This window comes from Lonchura striata, chromosome Z (genome assembly GCF_046129695.1).
Source record: "Lonchura striata isolate bLonStr1 chromosome Z, bLonStr1.mat, whole genome shotgun sequence".
Classification (NCBI taxonomy): domain Eukaryota; kingdom Metazoa; phylum Chordata; class Aves; order Passeriformes; family Estrildidae; genus Lonchura; species Lonchura striata.
The window spans coordinates 54861354-54884525 of record NC_134642.1 but is presented as its reverse complement, the minus strand read 5'-3'; the positions used below and the strand labels follow the sequence as shown (position 1 = coordinate 54884525).

The window sequence follows — 23172 nt, the reverse complement described above, 5'->3', positions numbered from 1 at the left end:
GCTTTTCCTTAAGTTTTTAGATTCCTTATACTTTGCTGGACACCATACTTTGCTGTTTCTGGAAGCATATGCGGATATCATGATGCTTTAGATGGTATATCCCACAGTTTTGGTTGACAAATTAATGCTTTGGATGGTGAAACAGATTGGAGAGTCCCCCTTATTTAACCCATTAAATTCTAGATTATCTTCATAAGAAGCCCCGAAGACTTGCATTGATTACTTGTTTTCAGTTCAAAATAGACCTTGGTGGATTTAAATGTAATTCCATTAAAGCTACCTGGAAGCTGACTTATTTTTGTGTCAGTTTTTACATATCTTAAAATACAGCCCTGGTTTCTAGCAGAAGCAGCATGAGAGTAACAAAGCAGATGTTTCTCTGATTGTATCTAAGGATATGTCAATGGTATCCTTAGAAATAGAGAAATTTTGGCCTGGCAAACTAGTGGTGGCATTTTTATTCTCATTAAAACATCAGATTGATAAAGTCCGTGTACTGCTTTGTTCCAAAATGTTCAGTCTTCTTTAAACATTAGCATGCTTATGATATCATTGGCATTGAAGGCTTCTAGAAAACTTACTTTTTTATAGATCTCTTTCTCCACATCTTTCCTTCCATCAATCTGACAAGCACAAAAAAAGTCAGCCCTAAGACTGCCAGTTGTAACTGCTGCTGAAGACACAGGATTACAATGAATACTTAAAATTTGTTTCTAGGAAAGGTTTTTCCTGTTCAGCGCTCTGTCTCTCTCCCCATTGACAGGAAAGCCAGAACTTTTTTAGAGTCAGCAATGTTCTGTGTCAAAATTCTCTAACTTCAGACAACATAGTCAGGGAAGTGACAGCTTTATATGTATCTCTTTGTGGAAGACCTCAGTAGTGTTGTAAATCCAGAGTATATTCACAACTGTTTTGCTTATACACTGCTGTAAAAGCAGATGGATATATCATGTGACATGCAAACTACTGTTTTCACACTTTGGACACCAATCTGCAAATTTGAACAAGTAAATCTTTCTGAACATGAAGACAAAGTTGGTACTTGTTTCATAAACACATTTGCTATATATATTATGGCTAATGCAGCAAATGTTCTCCTAAAGGATAAACAATGTCATCCACAGCTAAAGTGTTGTCTTTTAATGGTGAGGTTCATAAATTACAATGTCATTAAAAAATTAAATTCAAACTATTTACAAAAGCAAAATGAGTTCACTGAGAAAGTGAGTGAAATGTAAATTAGAACTTGGATCTTTACTCTGCTTCTTTAGCAGAGTAAACTCAGAGTAAACTCAGTTCTAACCAAGTGGTGTTTGCTTCTATCAGAACATGATAATCCAGAGCACAGGAACAGTGTGCTGGTGAAGCATCCAGCAGGAGTGTCCTTGTTGACTGACCTTCTTTTCTCTCTGTCTTCTGTCTGTGATGCTTCCCCATTAATTGCATTTTCTGTCTGAGTAGGATTTTTACATTTGCTGGTGTAAGATTTATATATCTGGCAGTCTTTAAGGATCATCTTGACTAAGGATGTTTTTCTAGTGAGACTAAGAATGTCCACGTGGTCTTTTCTGCCAGGCGATATGAGTGGTAGAAGAGACATTACAAAGCTATGATCTGATTAGATGAAGCTTATCCATAGTTGTGTCTGTCTTACCCGTTCAAAGACAGAGGTGTGATTCATGCTTCTCCCTTCAGACCTAGAATAGGACTTGTGACTACAGATACTGTCACAAGCTGTATTTTAGTCATGAACTGATTAAGAAAAATTGTAAGGTGACCCAGTCCTGATTTCTGGAGGAAAATAAGATGACTATGGATTTCAGATCAATAATAATATAATTATAATTATAATTATAATTAGAATAGAATAGAATAGAATAGAATATATTTTGAAATAATTCCTCTGTGAATGCTGGAACAGGAGCAGACTATCTGCGAAGAAAACCTAAGATGACAGGCACAAGCTTATACTGTGGCAAACAAGGAAAACATGAAGCTAGGTCTTCATATTCCCTTTCCTTCCTTCTCTTCTTCTCCCACTGACATTTTCAGAGATTTACAAAAACATTTAGCTCATCTGTCTACCCCATTGCTACATACACATCAGTGGCTCTGTTGCAGATTCCGTCTGTATTTTCCAAAATTTGTGAGAGAAAATAGTGAGTCCCCTCTGCAGGAACATAATGACAACTGTTTCTCCATCTTCCAGTGGAAGCTATTGCCTCCTCTATTAAGACATCCAGATGCTGACAAGAGACCTGCTGTGCAATTAGCTCATTCTGAATCATAGTAAGGGCAACAATGTGCTGTGAGATGATCCTTTGACTACCTGCCTGAGATACTGTTTGCAGTAGTATACAGAGCTCTGTGTTATTCAGTGAAGCCTTGGCATCTTGACTGAAATTGAATAAACAGATAGTGTCAGTATCTACAGCCGCTTTATTTAACATTTATCTTGCCTGGACACTATGTCTCTCCCTGCTGGGCAAGGTACCTGATAAAGCAAACAATGAATTTTGCTGAGATCTTGAACAATCTCAGCTGCTTCAGTTGAAGCTGGCTGCTTGAGGCTTTGAGGAGACCATCAGTCACTGAGCTCCTATCCAGTTTTGCATTTACTTTTTCAGCAGAATCATCTTCAAAGCCTTGTATTGTCTGAGTGAGTGGGATGAGGTAGAAAGCAGTTGTCCTTCCCTAAATTCCTGCTTCTATCACCTGCGAATATTGCATTTATGTGTCTACCTAGCAGTCATGTCAGCAAGACAATACATTTAATAGAAGGTATATTTTCAAAGGGTCTTCACAGGCATTCAGAGTTGCAGAAGCTATAGTGATATCCATGATGGAAAGCAGGGGAAAGCAACAGAATAAACCAAGTGTTCTGACATGAGCAATCCTGGCTGGTATGAGTAATATCACTTGCTGTCACTAATATTATGTAGGGAATGGTTATAAGACTGAGCATATGCTCAGTATTCTGGGCAAAGAGTTGAACTAAGTTAAATTACTTCCTTGATTCTAAAATTGTAGTCTACTAACCAGTTGCATATTATCTGCATTTTACTTTCTGAACAGCAGATGTGTTTGGAAAGTATTGTACTTCAGATTAATAGAATTGTTTGTTAATAGAACTCTGGGTTTCACAAGGAAGTGTTTTTCAAAGTTGCCTCAAGTAGGCAAGAAAATATCTATTACAGAATCAGGTACAGGTCCCTTCTCAGGAGAAAAAATCACAGATAACTACAGATCATGAATTATTTGCTCTTTTATTACAAACATTATCTCTACAAAATTGAAGGAGCACCAGACCTCAGCTGTTGGCAGCTGCCAGTCCTGAAGCAGCAGAAATTATAATAATCCATGTAAAGAGGACTCTTAGACTGAAGAGAAGGAAAAAGGTTTTGCACACTGTCACATCCATCTCTGACACAGACCCAACTACTTACAAAACTTCAGAAGTTGCAGTGGCAGTTCCATTTCTCTCATAAAAAAGACTGCAGTTGAAAAATGAGTTCTGTATTTTGAGGATTTGCCTTTCAAAACAGTCAGAATTTTATATATCAGCCTAGAAAGTACTGCAAGAAATTGAAAGAAATTGCCAAAAAATCTAGCCAGAAGATGCCCGTGGGACTAGAGAGAGTGAGCTAGCAGAAATCATGAATGCCTGGCTTGACTTCAGGTGTCATCAAAGCTGCCTTCATACAAAGCTGACTCTGGAAGGCCTTGACTGAGGAATAAAAGTCTGGTGTCAAGAGCTGTATTGTGACCTAGTTCAGACCAGTATTACCACAAAACCAGTATAGATCAAATCTTGGGTGCTTAAATTCTTAACAACACTTTTATCCCCCTATCATGATAAGTGCAATAAATTCAATAGGATTTGGAGAACAGACTCTTGTTTATCCTGGAAATAAGGCATAAGTGTGAAGAGATGACTCAGGGACAAGACAAGGAGTTCATGTTTATTTTGTATAAGAAATTCCAATAGCACAAAAAGAACAGGTGGAAGTAATAAGAACAAGACAAAAGTACACTAAGAAATATATATTTTCAACCTTGCTTTCTATTTCCATTTTCACTAGAATGCAAAAGAAAAGTGGTTTTAAAGTTTCCCACTGACTGCATATAGCCCTAGGGGCTGCTACCATTGACTGTGAAAGGAGTAAGAATCAGAAAGGGTGACATAAAAAGCAGTCTTTAGTAAAATTCTAGTTAATAGATTACATCTGGAGTGCTTTGTTTTAGGAAAAACAGGTTCATACCTTTTCACAGATTAATATGTTCCAAGGTTGCTGGTATTGATCATGGAGGCATAACCTTTTTTGAGGAATGTTGTTATAGATTGCTTAATTGCATTATGTTAAGTTTGATTTATTCCATTTACCTAGCTTGGTTCAAGCACATAGGAAACAGGAGTAGCACAACTGGACTTGGAGAAAATGGAGAGATACAGGGAGAAGCCACTTAGATCAGAGTGGAACGCTCTTTTGATGCTAAAGAATTTTTTTCTGCAGAAGGACTGAAGTAGGTGTTTCAAAAGTTGCCAGCCAAGAGACACCTAAAACCTAGTGACAGAGCTATCTTCCTCTTCTTTCAACACGGCAAAACAGGAGCCTGAGAGATGAGTACTGTAGGTAGATTTCAGCTGCTTTTACTGACCCATTTTTTGCTTCTTGAGTGTAATGTCTAGTGGCCAAGAACCCCGATTATTCAGCAAGAGGAGAGTTCCCAAAAGCTTTCCTGACTTCACCAGCCCAGCAGGTGCATAGCATAGCTATGGATACCTGCAAGGCTATGAAGCTATCATTATAACATTGCATCATCAAAGGTGTGTTTCCTATTGAGTTTCAGAGGAAGTGAAAGGGGCATTGCGAGATCAAAACTTTCTGTGTTTACTCCTAATTACTCAGAATTTTTCAACAGATGGTCTCTTCCATAGTTAGGATTGGAGAGGAAGAAGTAACAAGTCTGGCTAACTCATTAATAATAACAACACTAACCTCCCATTTTACATTGTGTCTCTGCATGCTGCTGTAGATTATTGAAGGATAGGAAATTAATAACATTAAATTATCCTTTTTCTATGTAACTGCAGCTACACATTATTTTTTTAGTTCCATAGTCTACTCTCCTCAATCTGTTTTTTCTCCAAGGAATTTTCCCTGGTTGTTGAAAAAGGGAATTAATACATGTGTAAAAATACGAGGTGGTGCAGGAACTAACACACCAGCCACAGAACTGTCAGAGATAAACTTCTCTGGGGGAGGCAGGGTCTGTGATGTGGTATAAAAAAGCCAGACTTCTGGGAGTGCTTATGGGTGCAACAGGATAAGTCAGAATAAGAAACCACATTGACTACACATTTATTTTTAATATGCCTTTTTGTGTTGTACCCAATCTGACTTTTTTCTGCAAAACTCTTCTCTGTTATAATACTTAAAGTTACATTAACAATTTATATTAATTAACACACCAAATCAGGAAAATTAGTTAATATTTGGCATAATTTTATTTTTAAAACAGATTGCACCGCAGTTAAGGACTCTCCAGGAAAAGAGACACAGATATACTAGTGACAATAGATGAAGGGGTTGGAGTATCTCTCCTATGAAGAAAGTCTGAAGACTTCCTCCCAAGGAGCAGGAAGCTCAGGGGGTCTCACCTATGCATGTACATACTTGAAAGCACAGTGCAAATAGAGCCAGGCGCTTTTCAGTGGTGCCCAGAGACAGGACCAGAGGCAGTGAGCACATGCTGAAATACAGGAAGCTTTGTCTAAACACCCAGAAACATTTTGTTACTGTGAGGGTGACTGAACACTGGCACAGGTTACCCAGTATGGTGGGGAGTCTCCATCCTTGGAGATATGAAAAATCTGATGGGCCACAGTTCTGGGCTACTGACTGTAGGTGTCCTGCTTGAGCAAGGAGTTGCACCTGATTATCTCCATCATATCTTTTCCATGATACTATATAATCTCCTTCTTTTACTGAGAGTTGGAACTTCTATCACTTACTGCTTATGACCCTTTCTGATAATAAATTACACAGTAATATGATTTCTGAATGTGCGTGAAGTTCTGTATGATTCATCCACAAGTAGGAATACCAGAATTACTGCCATATGCACTCTGTCTTTAATCTTACCAAAATAAACACTGAAGGCATCAACAGTGAAGCAAATTGCTCAGTCTCCTAAAATAGAGCAAGCAGCAGCATGCTATTCTCTTCTTCTTCATGCAGAAATAATTGAAGAATTCTCTATTAGTATTTAATATGGTAAAAGTGTAAGAGATACAAGATAAAACCTATATGAATTGTCAAGGCAGTTTAGGAAAAGTTTTGGATTGTATAGTTAAACCCCAAATCTACATGTCCCATTAACTCCAAGAACAACATTGTGATCTGCCATGAATTGAACTTTCAGTAGTTTTACCAAAGGCTGTATTAATCAAATTTAAGCACAGATACAAAGGAACTATGCCCACTTCTGGACCACTTTCCTCTGAATGTTTAGCTGTTCACATGACACTTACTCCATTGATTTCAAAGGATATATTCTTATGAGTGAAGTCTAAAGCCATTCTTAATCCATGGATCAAGATCTATTATTTCCATTGACTTGGTGTCTTCATCTGGAGATTAGCCATCTGCAGTTAGTGATACTGGTAAGAGGCTTTGTAAATAAAGTGAAAGAGATGTAGATAAAGATGGAAGTGCTAGCCACTATTTATTTTTAACTTATTACTACCATTTATTCTTAGCCAAAAATAAAAACAAAACAAAACAAAAAAAAAAAAAAACATGCACACTCACAGAAGAAAAAACAACTCCAAAACCAACAAAACTCCACCTCTGAACCACTTAATTAAATAAAACCTAAATAAGGCTTGTGATACTTTAGCTTTCCACTCATTCTAACTGAATGTAGTTATCTGCCTGACCAAAGCAGATTCCTTTTATACTACTGATTGCTTCAGGTTTTTTCAGATTTTCTCTTAAATATAACCATCTTTATCCCCTAAAGGGGATACCCATTCTATAAAGGGGATACCAATTCTGTACACTTCTTTTTGGAATATGTACTCAAAAGTTAATGTTCTGGGCTGTAAGGTAAGTGCTGTTTGAGGACTTCTTGTCTGCATGTACACTTACAAGTTTGTGCTATATAAATGTGTACAGAAATGTTTTGAAACAAGCCAGATCTGCTTATTATTCCAACTTAATTGCTGAATGGGCAGACTGCCCTACTTTCTTGTAACTTTTTATTGCAGGGAAGTTGACTAATCTGGTTCTTCCTCCATTAACAGAACTTTGTGAACTGTTCACATCCAACTTCGAGAACAAAATTAAGATCATTGTGAGTTACTTTCCCCCTAACAAAGATGCCAACACTAACAATTTTTAATTCCAAATCTTGAGCCTGTCAAAATTTTCAAACTACAAATACTTCAGGCATTTTATGTTCCAACACCTCAGGACACTATTACATTTTGCCACATCTTTGGTCTAAACAGTTACAGTTTTTCTTCATTCTCTAATCCCACTGGATTCTCACATTGTTAATCTTTCTTTGATGGTGGGTAACATCTTAATAATGACACAAAGTAAACCAATTATCTATCCAGTTTTAAGAAAAAAAAAATCTGCTACCAATAGAAGATCTTGCATTTGCTATTTAATATTCTTTTTTTTTTTTTTTCTTGTGATTGTAGTACACTGTAAATGTGGCAGCAGTATCTTTCAAAGGATATTTCTTGGTTTCATCTCAAGCTGGACCCTGTCCTCTGCAGTGGGAAACAGTGTTCTAAGGAGATAATTTTTGGTCTTCGTACTCTGAGTGGTGATGAATTTTTGCTGCTGCTGCTTGACCTCTTGATTTACTTTGGCATTATTTTGATCATAATAGAACATTAGGTCTCTTGGCAACTCAGATTGGTTTTGTTCTAGTTTTCATTGAGATCTCTTATGCACATAGTGGTCCTGACTTTCTCTTTCTATCCCTCTCATGCATGTAGTCACAGGCACACACAGTTTGGAGTACTTTACGCATGTCATAGCACAGAACAGGCACGAAAAGGTGGTCTGATGGTTAATAACCAGTGGGTTATTAACCATCAGAGTGGGTTCATTCACTGCCATTCTATTAACAAATCATATACTTAGCACATACACGATTTTTCACCAGATGATATCAAAACTTTTTTACAAATCAATAATAACTAGTACATCTGTAGAGGCACTACTCTGTTGCAGACAGGAAGGTTTGCTTATTACATTACTGGGGAAAGCAGTTAGCCTGAGTACAGAAACCAGAGATATGGGATCATGAAGAAAGGAAGATCATTACAGAACTTTCATAGTTTTTCAGCCATGCTGTCTCAGCCTATTTATTTGACACATTTTTGTGCACACTATTCAGTATATAAACAGGTTTAAGTCCTGCTTTTCTCACTCTCTATGTCTCTGCAAATCTTTTGTGCCATTTTGTTAGTTTCCATGCTATTTTACTGTCAGCTAGGAGTCCATCTGCCCAGATATAATTTAATTCTATACAGTGTAGCAGGTCTGCTTAGGTCTTCAGGTGTTAGATCCCTTCTTTTTGCAACACAGTGTATATTAGCACTGGTCTTTTTCTCAGCTTTTCTGAAGATGTAAAACAAAGACATGTAAAGTGAAAACACCCATCATTGGTTCTCAGAAAGTACTTGCACATAGTTACCTTGATTGCATTCTGTATTGATACTCCAGGTATTCCTGCCTTATCAATCAAATGCCCTGTTTTACCAGCTCTTATCTTACACACAACTAATAACTATTATCCTCAGCCCTTTTAATTTAAGTTGTACTTGGTATTTCTGGTGTGCAACAGACCCAAAACATCATGTTTTTCCAAAAGGCTACCAAAATACTGGTCCATTTCTCTTTATAAATTATATTATTTTAAATGCTTTACATAACCAAGTCCTCCTAATGTCAGCATCTATTCTCCAGATTGTTTTGAAAGTATGTGGGATATTTAGTAAGTGATCTAACTTTCTGCAAGTTAAGAAAGAAGCCTTAAAAGGTTAGAAAAAGGAAAATTTAATTAGATTATTCTTGGGTCTCTGTTTCCATGATTTGTAAGACTGTATGAAATATTATGGATGTATCACATGAAAATATATATTGTAGATGAGTCCAGTGATAGAACACCCTAGTATTCCAGTACTGGTGATTTTTTTTATAACAGACTTTATGTGGGAAAATGCTTAAAATATGGATTTTAAGTGCCTGTAACTATACAGTACTGATGGTTGCATTTTGTATTGTTTCTTGGATTTTCTACCCTGCATTTAATATTGTGTGAAATTCAAACTTGTTTTAATGAAGTTATTCCTGAAAATACAACCTGGGTTCAAAAATCAAAGCTGGGGCTATTTTTCTGATGACACCATATCACAGATAATAAAGATTAAAGAATCAGATGTTAACTAATAAATCTGCTTATCTTACGTAAATGGAAAACTGTCTACCTCATTCTATTACCACTGTGTTGATTCTACACAAATACCAGAAATCAAAAGTGGTGGAAAAATATTTTTTAATCACAGAAAAACAGAAGAAGGAAAAGCAGCTATGACTCAGCTAAGACCAGGAGTAAGGCTGCTGGAAGATGTCATTTTTATATAGTCACTTTCCTGACCACAGACACATTTTGGTTTTAAACAGATACAATTGTACCAATCAATGTAAAAGGCTTAAAGATAGCTTTCAGCACAGTGTCAAGTTCCCATTAAATAAGCTGAAATTAAGTACACTTAACGGTAATAATTTTCTTTGAAATGGCAACTTCCATATGTCTATTCAAGCTAGGGGATGACTACATATAACAAACTAGTCATCTATATATACTTTAGATACTTTTATATTCCCTGTGTGTGTGTTTGTGTGTGTATATATCTCTTGGTATAAGTATATACTTTGGTCATTTGGCAAGAGAAAATATGTTCCAAGATTCTACTGAATACTAAACCAGATCTAATAAATCCAGTATCATACTCTGTTTTATGTAGTGTCTATTCCTTCTGACTATCCCTATTGATTTCCAATCTGCTTCTTAGGGTACAAACATAACATAATGCATAGCTGTCAGATTAATTTCCAGAATTCTATATCTATCTGTATGTGCAGATTTTAACAGAAATGAATGGAGATAGATGTGCTGTGACTCAAGATCAGATTGTACTCAGGGCTCACTATATTGCCTACACACACATTGGCATGCCATTCACTATTCTAAAAAACTGTCTTTTATAAAAATTATTGCAGAAAATACCCCTTGAGCACCCTCCATGGAAGATACACTCTGAAAAAGTTGTCTTTGAAAGTTTTCTTATTCAAAGACTAAGCAGACTTGATGGAAAGGTTCAGTTCTCATGCTGAACCTGAAGGAGGTTCTCAGGCTATTCTGAATTAGTCTGTGAATGTTATTGCCCCTTGTACGTGATTTAAAAAAATTCAAAAGAAGTAATAATGATTCTGTAATTTCTTCAGGTCATGCAGTTTTAGCTGAGGGATTATTTTCCCTCCAAATGACTCAAGAGAAATAGGACAATCTTTAGTTATGGCATAAATCTATATTAAAATGATTCTTACTTCTTTTGTCTAAAGCATGTGATCAAAACTGCATCTTGCAGATCTTCAGTCTTTTATTGGAATAGGATGGAAAATGAAGACTTGATTTAAAAATGCAAGCTTTGTACTCTGAGTGCCTGGTAGTGTTTATTATAGCACTTGTCCTCCTGCAATCAGAAACTTGGGACGCACTGATGTCACCAAAATTTACCCACTGTTATAACTCTTTGTTCTTGATTACTAAAAATTTAAACAGAAAAGAAGAACTCTTATATAGGATATTAGGGAGTTTCTCAAAATGTGTGCTTTGTGTTTGTTTGAGGTACTTGCTTTCTTCCAGCCCTATAATATTTTTCTTTGGAATGATAAATATAATCGTAAAATGAATGTTTTAATGTAACATTTTGTTATGGTCTGTACTACTTATGTTGCTCTGCATTCACTGAAGGTCTAATATTGCAGTCCTATGTTAAATGTGTCAAGACTTTATTACGAGGCTTTTTGGCCTGAAAGAATCAAGAGGTACATTATCTGTATTTTTTTTTCTATTTTTTTTTTCCTGGGAGCTATTTCTGTATCTTTACATTTCCTGATGCTGGTTTCTGAAAGTAGTGTCTCTGGCTCTCTTTCTAGCTGCTCACTTTCCTGCCTCTGCTCTTTCTGTAAATGGTTTAGCAAATCTGAAGGACTCTCTGGAAGTCCCATAAGGAGCAAGATTACATGTTGGACAACCAAATTATCAGTTAAAATGGCAGGAAGAATACATTTGAAAAGGTACATACCAAGGTTGCTCAAGGAATGCGAAGCTTAACGGAACAGAAGAGTAAGATCAGGAGTGTACTCACCTCACCTCCTAGAGACATAACTAGAATCTGCTGTTAAGGAACAGGAAGGACAGCAATCTCTCAATGGAATTGTAAAATTAATTTCTTCCTAGAATCTATTTGAACTTTTAAAGTACTGTAGTTTTAGTTTAGATGTTTGGGATATGTCGTGGTTTAGATTACATTGGATTTGTATGGTGACTGCATTTGTTTCCTCTCCATAATGAAGATCACTTTTATGTATTAGTGTAAAACAGTATGCTGCAAATATTGTTAGTTAAAGCTTAATATTTTTATATTATCAGTGGGTTTTAGAGCATTTTACCTTAGGTAGTGCCATTGTATTGATTCATGTGGCATGTTTTAATAAGCAATGCAGGTGTAGAATAGACAGGAAACTACTTTTAAGTACAGAAGTTTTTGAATGTTGGAGGACACCAGGTCAATTAACTTGTCTGGCATGCATTATAAGTTTGTTTCATCAGAGACATGGGTTGTTTCATCTGAAAAGCAGTGATAACATTCCTGAATTTCATAAATCTATTTCACATAAGTAGCCCAGTAATCCATTTCTATTTAAGAAGTGTGATTTGGGTTTGTATGTCTGAAAAGAGGCAACACAAGTAATGACTTGTGTGAGAGCTCCCCTGAGCTGCACATACTGCTCATCCCTTAAGTTACTTATCATACATCATATTGACAGCATGACTTTGATTATTTTACATTCCCTGGAAATATAAGTGTAACATGTTGAAGTTATTAGCTTTAGTGAAATTTAAATTTTATAAAGACTGTAGTGAAAACAATAGTCCTACTAGGAATTTACAATAAAAAAATCATTTGTATGACTAATTAGCTTGAAATATTTTAACAGTAAACAAATTTTCAATTTTAGCACTAAGTACATTCTCTCAATAGAGAGATGCTCTTAGTAGAGCATTTGATAGACAAGGAAATTTTAAATAGATTGCAAACGCATTTCTGTATAGCAGTAGAGATAATTTTGCAAATTCTCATGGCATTCAGTGCCACAGAAAGATCCTACACAGAGACTTTCTCTTCCACACAGCTGTAGTTCCTTGCCTATGGTGCAGTGTATTCTGAAGTTTTATGGAGTTTATTTCCTGTCTTTTCTACTTGAAAGCCCGGAGATTGTTATTGGGTATTTTCAGGGGAAGAAGGAGAGGGTAGAGCTCTTACAGCATACAGTAGACAGAAATTATTTTTTTTAACTGTTTTTGGACTTAATAGTTGTTCCACAGTTGACTGCAATGCCAATGTACTGAACTCAGCAACCAAAGTGTTTCCTCTCAGTCTATGCTTTCTATTCTTTCTAAACCCAAAATCTGTACTTGCACTGCCAGTGTAGCAGAACACCTAACCTGTTCCAGACAAAATGTGGAATAGCTTACAAAATCATTTGTCTCTAGGGCTTTGGCTTTCAGGGTTGTCTATTTTTTTAATATGAGTTCAGCTAGATGGAGGCTATGTATCTGTGATAAGCTACAGAAAGCCTACTTTTTTTTTTTTTCTTTTTTTTTTTTTTTTTTTTTAATAGAGGGATTAGCTCCCAGAATAGATTTAGCTCAGGTGCACAAGGTGAAAGAACAAGGCCAGTGTGGTTGTCAGAAACCAAACAGGAATCTAGAAAACCTGATTGTTGTTAGTCAGAAGGGAAGAGTTCAGGATTTCACAATGAGGTACTTAGGCAATACCTGAAGTGTGTAGCCATTCTGTATGTTTCCATACATCAGCTGTTTTGGTTTTGGCTCCCTGCTTTTAATAATTCACACTAAAGAATATTAGAATGTAAACCTTGCTGCAGAAAATTGCCAGCTTCATTATGCTTGCTCTCCATTGAAAACCTATATGTTTTATCTATGTCATTTATTCTTTAACATCAGTATTTCTGGATTCAGTTTTGGACTTCTATAGTTCTAGAAATAACTTTATAGGAAATCTTTAAGAACCACATGAAGAACTGAAACAAACATTTGTCTTGTAAAGCATTGGAAACTGATCTGTAATGGAGTAGCAAGTACTCTACTGTAGTTACTTAGATATTTCAGTTATTGAATTAGATATTCCTTAAGAATTCATCTTCATATAATGTTCAGCTTTATTCATTTACCTAGAAAACTCTATTGCTCATGAGGTGCCATCATGAGGTGCCACAACAATGAAGTGGCAGCTAAAACTTTCTACTTAGTGCTAAAGCTGTGACCAGAGGTTTTTCACAGTATGCATGGTACACATCATGGTACTCATTAGCAGCTCTTCAGGACTACTACCCTCTCCCCAGTTCCTTCTATTTACACAAAACTTTGCCATTGTTCTGGGTTTGACTGGGGTAATTTACTTTGCAGTGGCCGGTATGGGGCTGTGTGTCGGATTTATGCTGAACACAGGGTTGATTACACAGGGATGTTTTGTTATTGCTCAGCAGGGCTTACACAGAACCAAGGCCTTTTCTGCTGTTTGTACTGCCACACTGGTGAGGAAGTTGGGAGTGTGTGGGAGACTGGGAGGAGGCACAGCTGGGACAGGTGACCCAACTGACCAAAGGGATTTCCAGACCATGTGACATAATGCTCAGGACATAAAGCAGAGGCAGAAGAATATGCATTCTTGCAGTGATGGTGTCATGACAACACAAAATTCACTCAAGATGCAAAAAAGAAAAAAAATAGAAAAGGAGAAGTTTTATTTCTGACCTTGCAATATATAGAATCTCAAAAGTTGCAGTGGATTGCAGGGTGAAATTGCCACCTCTCCAACGACACTGGTCAAACCAACAGTCCATCCATTCTCTCCTCCCACAAAGAAGAATGCAAAGAAATAATTATTTACATAAACAGTGTGTGCCAAACTCCAGTAGAAATGTAAACATCAGAAGGCATAGAAAATTTTAAAACAACTTTAAAACTTTTAAAAGAACCGGGTGACATGATGGTGTCTTCCCAAGTCACCTTTATGTGTCCTGCTCTCCTGGAGATATTTGCCCATGGGAACCAGTGAATTAATCCCTTGTGTTGCTTTGGTTGTGTGTGTGGCTTTTGCTTTCCCTATTAACCTGTTTTTATCCCAAAACATGAGTTTTCTGGCTTTTAACCTTCCCATTCTCTCCTTGATCTCATTGGTGGGGGAGGAGCAAGTGGCTGCTGGCTGGGATTAAAACATAAAATCCAAGATGGCTATTCCTGAATAATGCTGTCAGAAAGAACAATTGTATTCAAGAATCCGACTTCCTGAAGTTAGTTTGACATATAGTCTTATTTTAAGCAGATTATCATCCACCAGACATAGACCACTAAGAAACAGTTAACATTGGCAGGGCAGATACTCCAGAGTTGTACCTGCAGCCTTTTACCATGTGGTACACAAAGCAAAGGAAGATACAATCCCTGCTTTGAACTCTTGTTCCCTGGAACAGTCAGTCTTCTCCTTTCCCCATCAATAGATTCAGTGCTGATTTATAAAGGAAAAAAAAAACCCAAATAAAACAAGAAAAAAAAAAAAAAAAAACACAAAAACCCCCAAAAAAACCAACAACAACAACTCAACCCCTGTTCCTCCTAAAAAAAAACCCCACCAAAACAAATTGCTAAAGTTCAGGCCTGTAGAAATCCGTTAGAAAAGTAAACATTTTGAAAAACTTTTAAATGGAAAACAGAGAATGTGAAATGTTTCTGTCCAAAATATTGAGTCACGATTACAATCCTGCATCAAAATTGGACAGAAACCCCATAATCTCCATTTATTTCTGCAAATATGATGGCAGTTTTGTCCAGACCTTATTGTTCTTGTGTCACATGCAAACAATCGTGTTTAATAAATTCTGTATTTCTGAGAGCTATTTTTAGATAAAGTAAAGGAAAACTCTCCAGATTATTTTTCTGCTCAAAGTAGCCACCCAGAGCTTCATTCAAAATGTTGTGTCACTTGATTTTGGAAGGATTGGCATCAGGAATTTTAAAGGAGGTCTGCATTCTGAAAGGTCTGCCTGCTCCCTTAACCACTTCTTTTAAAAACTGTTGAATGAGGTACATGTAAGAGTGTACACTCAGACTGCAAACATCAAAAAACCCACAAGAGCTGGGCTTAACGATGTCAGAAGTGATTAAAGTATTCTGCCTATTAATCTTGTTATTGCACATGGATTTTAAGTTCTAGAATCCTATCTGGAAAAACATCTTGAAGTGCTGCATTATAGATAAAAACACTGGTTTGGGGCTTAAAAAGGAAAAAACAAACAAACAACAATAAGAACAACAAAAGCCCACAAAAACAACAAAAACCAAAACCAAACCAACCAAAAAAACCTCAATCCAACCAAAACAAACAAACAAACAAAAAAAAACAAAACAAAATTTAAAAAACACCTATAATTCTCAAATAATTGAGAGTACTTTCAGATGTTCTATGCGAAAGTAGGAAAGAAATTCATCCAAATTTATTGTGGCAACTTTCTTCACGCCATGACTTGATTTATTTTTAGGTCTTTACAACTGAGAATTACTTTTCTCATCCTATCTGCAGTGTGCCTTGCTTGGAGCAGTTTGTTTTGTTGATGGGCATAAACATTTGATACTGTCTGTGAGGAGGATTTGGTGGCTGGGGGAATTGGTAATAGACTATAGCGCTTTTCGCCCCAAGAGTCCCGAGTTCCCATCCGTATCAGGTCAATAGTGGCAGAAAGTCATTACGGACCTGGCTGGCAACTGCCTCGTGGCCACTGCCAAATCCTTTAACAATTGCTGTCCAGTTCCACGTGGCCAGGTGTTTTCCTTTCTTTCCCACAGCAGACCCCCTCGGACAGCCTCTTGCTACCTGATCCCAAGGCGGGGACAGACTTCCCTTTCGTGGGGGAGCTCCTTCAGCCCTCGGGTACACCCGGGCACCGGCGGCTCCTGCGCCCGCCGCAGCTCCGCTCGCCTCGGGAGCGGCAGCAGGGCGGCGTCGCCCGCGCCACACGGCGGGGCCGGGCGCCCGTCCCGACCCGCTCGGAGGGACACGCAGCGCCGGCGATGGCGATTGCGACCCCCGCCCTCCCCGCCGGGCCCCGAGGGCACCCCCCGGGGGCTCCTCCGGCACTCTGCACTGTCCGCGGACCTGCCGGGCGCGACCCCCGGCAGCGACCCCCGCGGACACCCCGGCAGTGATGTCCTCTGACACCCCCGCGGACACCCCGGCAGTGATGTCCTCTGACACCCCCCCTAATGCCTCTGCAGCGACCACCGCTGACACCCCGGCAATGACCCCCAGTTCCGCGGTCGCGGCCGCTCCCGCGCAGCTTTCTCCGCTCCTCACTCCGTACCCGACCCCGGAGCGCGCTGCCAGCGGCTTTTTCGGGCAATTTCACCGATTCCGGGGAAGTAGAAGGGGGAGGGCAGTGCCTGGCTTCGACTCGGAAAAGGCTCGGGAGGCGGGGGCTGCCGCCAGGCCGCCCTGCCCTCGGCAGACGCTTGGGCCTGGGGAGCGGCGCCTGCCTGAACAGGGCTCGCTGACCCGGCAGCGCTCGCGTTGGGAGCACCACGTTTTAAACACGTGTGTAGAGATAGGTCCGTGTAGGACCATTGTGTAGAGCCTTCCGCTATCCCTTCTCCTTCCCCTCTTATGTTTGAGGGGAACTGGAATCCGAACGCTGGGATGTAGAAGAGAGCGAATTCCCGTGAATCCCATCTGAATAAATGTCTATATTAATGAATTATTAACTCTGCCGCTTGTGACCTTAAAACTGGAATGAGGAGACGCCTAGGGCAAGAAGGGAAGCTGCAGAATCCTTTATCGGACTCCTGTCAGAGGTGACCGACCATTTGTCTTCCCCAGATCAGGAGAATTAATTAATATGAAAGGCAAACTTCTTAATTGTGTGTCAAACGAAATCAGATAGGGTGTCCCCGATTTAATCCCTTGCTAAAAGGGGCTTAGCTCCCTTTTCTAACCCAAGTCTAAAATAAAGCCTTCGAGTTTCCAAAGAGAAGGGCATCCATCGTAAGTGTTGTTTACAAAACAAAACCCAGCCAAGAAAGAGGGAAGAAAGAAAGAGATAGAAAAAGAAAGAAAGATAGGAAGGAAGGAAGGAAGGAAGGAAGGAAGGAAGGAAGGAAGGAAGGAAGGAAGGAAGGAAGGAAGGAAGGAAGGAAGGAAGGAAGGAAGGAAGGAAGGAAGGAAGGAAGGAAGGAAGGAAGGAAGGAAGGAAGGAAGGAAGGAAGGAAGGAAGGAAGGAAGGAAGGAAGGAAGAAGAAAGAAAGAAAGAAAGAAAGAAAGAAAGAAAGAAAGAAAGAAAGAAAGAAAGAAAGAAAGAAAGAAAGAAAGAAAGAAAGAAAGATAAAGAGAGGAAGGAAGGAAAACTACACAACCGCACAAAACACAACCAAACACCCTAAAATTACAAACAAAACCAAAAACAAAAACAAAAAAACCGCAGGGAAAATGATGAATTTGGGTAGTTAATTTATCGATCTTGGCTCCTCTTCCTGCTTGTTTTATTTTAGAGGTCATTAATCAATGAAGAAAAACACCACCGTGTTCCCCCTTTGCATTTAATACACTTACCCTCCTTATGTATTTCTTTTGAACAAATTTCTAGCAAATATTCACCAATCGATTCGTAGGCGATGGATTTTTATAAAGGTTTGATCGCCTTCTAAACGGTCAATGTGATTTGTTTCAGCACTCGTCCTCTAAATAATGAAAAGTCCTGAGAGAACAGGAAGGAGATGGCAGTAGTAAAAAGCTTCCTTTCTTCTTCCCCTCTTATCTTTACATCCAGTAGCAAAGAAATGAAGTTTTTTTTAATATTAAAAAAAAAAAGAAACTCAAACTCACAGCAAAAACAAATCCAAGAAATAGTAACAAATACACCAACTCGGGGGAGACAGAAGGGACGCGCACAAGCCACTCTGCCTGGGGCAGCGAGACCAGAGGTCAGGGTTGGCTAAAGCCACCCCGGGGAGGTGCAGGTTCAGGGCTGGGAGCTCTGCTGGCAGATCTGACTGCTCTGCTCTTCCCGAGGGAATGAAGCCGGGAACGGAGATGTTTTGAGAGACTAGGCGAGAAGCCGTCCTCTGCCCTGGCGAGACGCGCCGCTGCCTTTCTCGCCAGCCCGGCGCAGGGAGCCCCGCTCTCGCCGCCCGCCGCTCGGCATCGGCGCTGACCCGCGGCTCACCGACCTTCCGCGCGGGTGCTCTCCTCCATTCCCACCCTGGATCGAGTGGACCCGGCGCATCGGGGCTTCTTGCCGCTAAGGACAAAAGCCAAATGACAAGGCGCAGTGTGCCCGCCGGCCCTCGCCGCCCCCGCCCGGGTGAGTGACCGACCGGAGCAGCGGGCAGAGCCGGGCCCGGGCTGCTGCGGAGACCGGCTCCCTCCCTGCCCTCCGCAAGCCTGAGGACCGGCAAAGACAGCGAGCCTTCTTTCTTCCTCTCCTCTGGTTCGGCAGGGTGTCAAGGGAATCTGTAAATTTTATTCTGCCACCTTGATTGCTCAAAGCGCTACTTTTCTGTCTGTTAAAAAAAACAAAATGCAAAAATCAACAGATTGAAGTACTCCTAAATATGAACCCTCGTGGAATACTTCTGTTAACAACTCGAAGCAAATGCAGGTATTGACGATATACTTAAATCCATTAGTTAGGATCTTTCCTCTACTTCTTCACATTTCTCTAGAGCGAAACGAATTTTTCAGATTTGTACCACTAAAAGCAATTCAGTACTTTCGAAAGAAGTCCAGTAAGGAAAACAACCATAGCACAGACGTACACGTAAGGGTAAAAATAATAATAATAAAAAAAACCCGAGATTGATGGGACGGGATAAAATTCTGGACAGAAGGGAGCTGGGTAGGAATGAGACATTGTATTAATGCAATGAAAACAGAGAAAACCAAGCGCGCCCACTGTCAGTGCACCCAGCACTGGCCGCCAGCGACGGTACTAACAGTCTCCCAGCCCGCACCTCTGTCCCCGAGCTGAGCGGTAGCGCTGCAGAGTTACAGAAAGAGGATTAAGAGAGAGCGGGGGATGAAAATTATAACATATTGCATAATGGAAGTGATCAAAGACTTAAAGAAGGTTTTAATACCCAACTTTATAACTCCTAAAAATGGGTGCTGGGGGTGTTTTTACTCGTGTTTGCCTTTAATTTAGGTGTTATCAATCTGTACAGCAGATGACGGATGACCTTGTCAAAATTACTCCAGTCAAAACATTTTTTGCCCCAGCTCTGTTCAAATTTGTGTTAAAATATCCTGCCTTAGACACAGACAAAGTCTAAACAGCAGCAGCTTTCCCAGGCTCTGCGAGAATGAAGGGTGGGAAAGAAACAAACAAGAAATAGCTTGGGGAGAATGGTGAAAACAGTTTACACGGTCACACGTTGCGTTTGTAGGCAATTCTGCATTCAGTGCCAGCGTAACACCTGTTTACGAGGGCTCTTCTGACACTAGAGAGTTGTTTTGGTAAGATAAACAGTTCGTGCATTTTGTCCTAAGTGCAAGGCATAATATGTACGTGCCATACATCTAAGAGATTATAGTTCTGGTCTGGTTTTTCATACGGTCTAGGAAAGAAACTGAAAAAAAGCTCCAAATCTGTTAAATACTCACTGATGTGTGAGCTCAACAACTGAGCAGGGGGGCGGGAAACTCAAGTTTCTAAGCAGAGTGGAGACAAAAAGTCACTAGAGATGAGAAGTTTCTCTCCACAGGTTGCATCTCTCTGCCATACTTCTTGCACTGCGCTGTAACCGAGTACAAAGAGCAGGAGTGAGGCGTGCTAGTGGTGCTCGAGGATGCAAGGTCTGAGGAAGGAGAAACTCTGGGGCGGTGGGTTCCCTCAGCTGTGTTGGGAGTGGCCTCAGGTAGCCGAGGGGAAAGTAGGCATGTCATCCAGCACACAGGTTAAGAGAACTGAGACAATATCAGGCCTGGTCGGGTAGGTGTCTAAAATCCACCCTAACTCCCGAGGGGCAAAAAGCAAGTGAGGCAAGAGCACAGCTGAAGGGAGGCTGGCCGGGTGCGAGGCGCTTGGGCCGGCGGGGCCGGGAGCTCCCGACGCTCGGCTCTGGGGCGGACGCGGCGGCGCAGATCCTGCTCGGGAGGGCGCCGGTACACCACCCCCCTCCGTCAAGATAAAAGCCAAAAGTCCAGCTCTTTTCGGGGCGATTGTGCTTCGGAGCTGGAGAGGAGGGGGAAAGAGAGAGAGAGAAAAAGAGAGAGAGGGAGGGAAACTGGAGGGAGAGAAACAGGAGAGAGGGGGAGAGGTCGAAGGCTTGGGGGTGGGAGGGAGGAAAGGAGGAGGGAAGGGAAGAAAGGAGCTCTTTAAAAGTTGAGCAAGAAACAATGTGGGGGAAGTTGCCAAAAAAAGAGCTCTGCATCCAGACTCGCTGGTAACTTCCCGATCCCTCCCCTCCTTCTCGTACACACCACACACACTTGTATTTTGCGCTGTCGTAAAACCCACGTGTCTCTCCCAGAGCCTGCCAGAGCCGAGCCGAGCGCCCGGCCGCGACTGCGATGCGCAGCCACAGCAGAGGGAGCCCGGTTGTTCGCAGCTAGCCGTCCCTCCGGTCACCGGAACCTGGAGAAGGATCACCCCGCACCCGCGTGGACAAAGACCAGGAAAGTCTTTGCCCCCGGCCGTTGTCCGGCTCGAAGGCTCCCGGAGCAGCCGACAGCTCCGCACGCCGCCCGTGCAGCAGCGCTCACCCCGCTCAGGTAAGGCAGACCTGGGCCGGGGCCCGTCCGACTTGTCCGGCTCAGCGGGACACCTTCGGCCGGGGCAGGGCACTGCCGGCCCGCGCCCTCCTCCTGTGAACACGGAGTGGAAAACAGCAGCGTCCGGAGAGGAGAGACCCGCGCGTGTTTGCGTGTGACTGAACTTTCCTCCGCCTCCTCCTCCTCCTCCTCCTCCTCCCTGTTGTCAGCGAAGAGTCGTTTGCTTCCGCGGAGAGAGGGAAGGGAGTGAAAAGGGAAGACAGTTCGTGCGGCGGGGACGGGGTGAGCTGTGCGCCGTGCGGGGTAGCGGGAGGGGGCTCTCCGGCCGTGGGCCGGCGCCTTGTCGCCCCGGCCACCACGATTCTCGTCCTGGGGCTTTTCCGGACGAGGTTTTCTCCTGACGAACCTGGCTACGGGCAGGGGAAGCGACAGGCGCACGGTCCCGCCGCCGATCCCGCACAGCCGCGGCGCAAAGCCTACGCGTGGCCCAGTGTGTCCGACCGCGTGTCCGACCTCGGGGTCGGGGCGGGCCTGCCAGGGAGGGGCGGGGGTCTCACGTCTTCTGTCCCCTTCCTTCCTGCTCCACAGGCAGAGCGATGCTGAAGCCCGGAGATCCTGGCGGATCCGCGTTCCTGAAGGTGGATCCCGCCTATCTGCAGCACTGGCAGCAGCTTTTCCCGCAGAGCAGCCAGCTCAAAAGCAGTGGGCCCCTCGCCCAGCTCCAGCCACCCGAAAGAGCCGAGCCCCCGGCTGACGGCCTCCGCCAGCGCCCGACGTCCCTCTCCTCTGCCTCCTCCTCTTCCTCGTCCATTCCGTCTTCCTCTTCCACCTCGTCCTGCGTCGCTGCGGCGGCGGCTTCTCTGGCTGGTCTGACCTCCCTGCCTGCGACACAGGTCCCGGTCTTCGGCCCGCTGCAGAGCTCAGAGCTCCCGGCCGGGGGAGCGCCCGCTCCCCTGCAGGGCAAGGATTTGTGCGGGGCCGGCGGCGGCGGCGGCAAATGCGGCGACCGTGGTGCCGCTCGGTACCGCTGCACGGCCGAGGAGCTGGACTACTACCTGTACGGGCAGCAGCGCATGGAGATCATCCCCCTGAACCAGCACACCAGCGACCCCAACAACCGTACGTATCGTGCTTCTTCTCGCACTCCTCCACCGCTTACCCTCCGCTTCTCTGCGCATGGGGCCAGTTCGGGGACGCTCCAGGCTGGGTGACCGGCTGGGTGACCGCAGTTGGTGCCTGCACCACTCGCACTCCACGAGGAGCATCCTCCGTCTCGCCCTTCCTCCCTTTAGTTTTTGCGTTGTTAGCAGTTGTTTCAGGAGACGGGCGGCAACCCTTCAGTAGCAGTTTTTCTGGTCTGAAACCCAGGTCCTTCATGGGAAGGCACGTTTCAACGGAAAGGCTGTGGCGGGGGTAGATTTCTTTCGGAGGGCTGCTTAGGAAAATGGATTCAGCAAAGGTTCAGGGCAGCTAGCTACCAAGTTGGCCCTTTCTCGCCCTGTATGTCCCACTACATTCCTGCCCGGAAAGTCCAGTTTTCGCTGAATACTCAGAAATCAATTACTCCTCCGAGCTGGGCAGGGGAAAAGTTGCAGTTTTCATCAGACGGTCTAGGGCAAAGTTTTCCTCTTTCTTATCTCGGAGTATCGTTTCCTTTCAGACCTCGTTAACACTTCGTTGGTTTTAGTTTTCACCTCTACGGAAAAGCATGACATGGTCATTTAAAGAGAAAAGCCGACTTTCTAGACGAAAATGTCTGCTTGACTCAGAATGAATTTAGGACTTGGTGGTTCTAAAGGGTTTTATACTGCTGTTGCCAATTATACAGCTGGGAGGGTTTTTTTTTTTTTGGGGGGGGGGGAGAGGGGAGGGAGCACCCCTATTATGAAACGTCTGTACGGATGAGAGATCTGTAATTTTAGAAACTGGTTCTATCTTTCCCCCCCCCTGTATCTATCAATACGACGCAACCGAGGAAATTCACGTCATGAAAATAACTATATGAACTCCTAATA

General features: G+C 42.1%; 1 protein-coding gene across 1 annotated transcript in view; it reads left to right on the top strand.

Annotated features, from left to right (window-relative positions):
* The first annotated feature begins 21045 nt into the window (after positions 1-21045).
* PRDM6 (PR/SET domain 6) overlaps positions 21046-23172 on the top strand; it is a 74536-nt gene continuing 72409 nt past the window's right edge. Inside the window, exons 1-2 of the mRNA XM_021546214.2 lie at positions 21046-21157; positions 21746-22276. Of these exons, the coding sequence (XP_021401889.1) occupies positions 21754-22276 (523 nt within the window). The 5' untranslated portion in view covers positions 21046-21157; positions 21746-21753. The remainder of the gene's footprint in view (positions 21158-21745; positions 22277-23172) is intronic.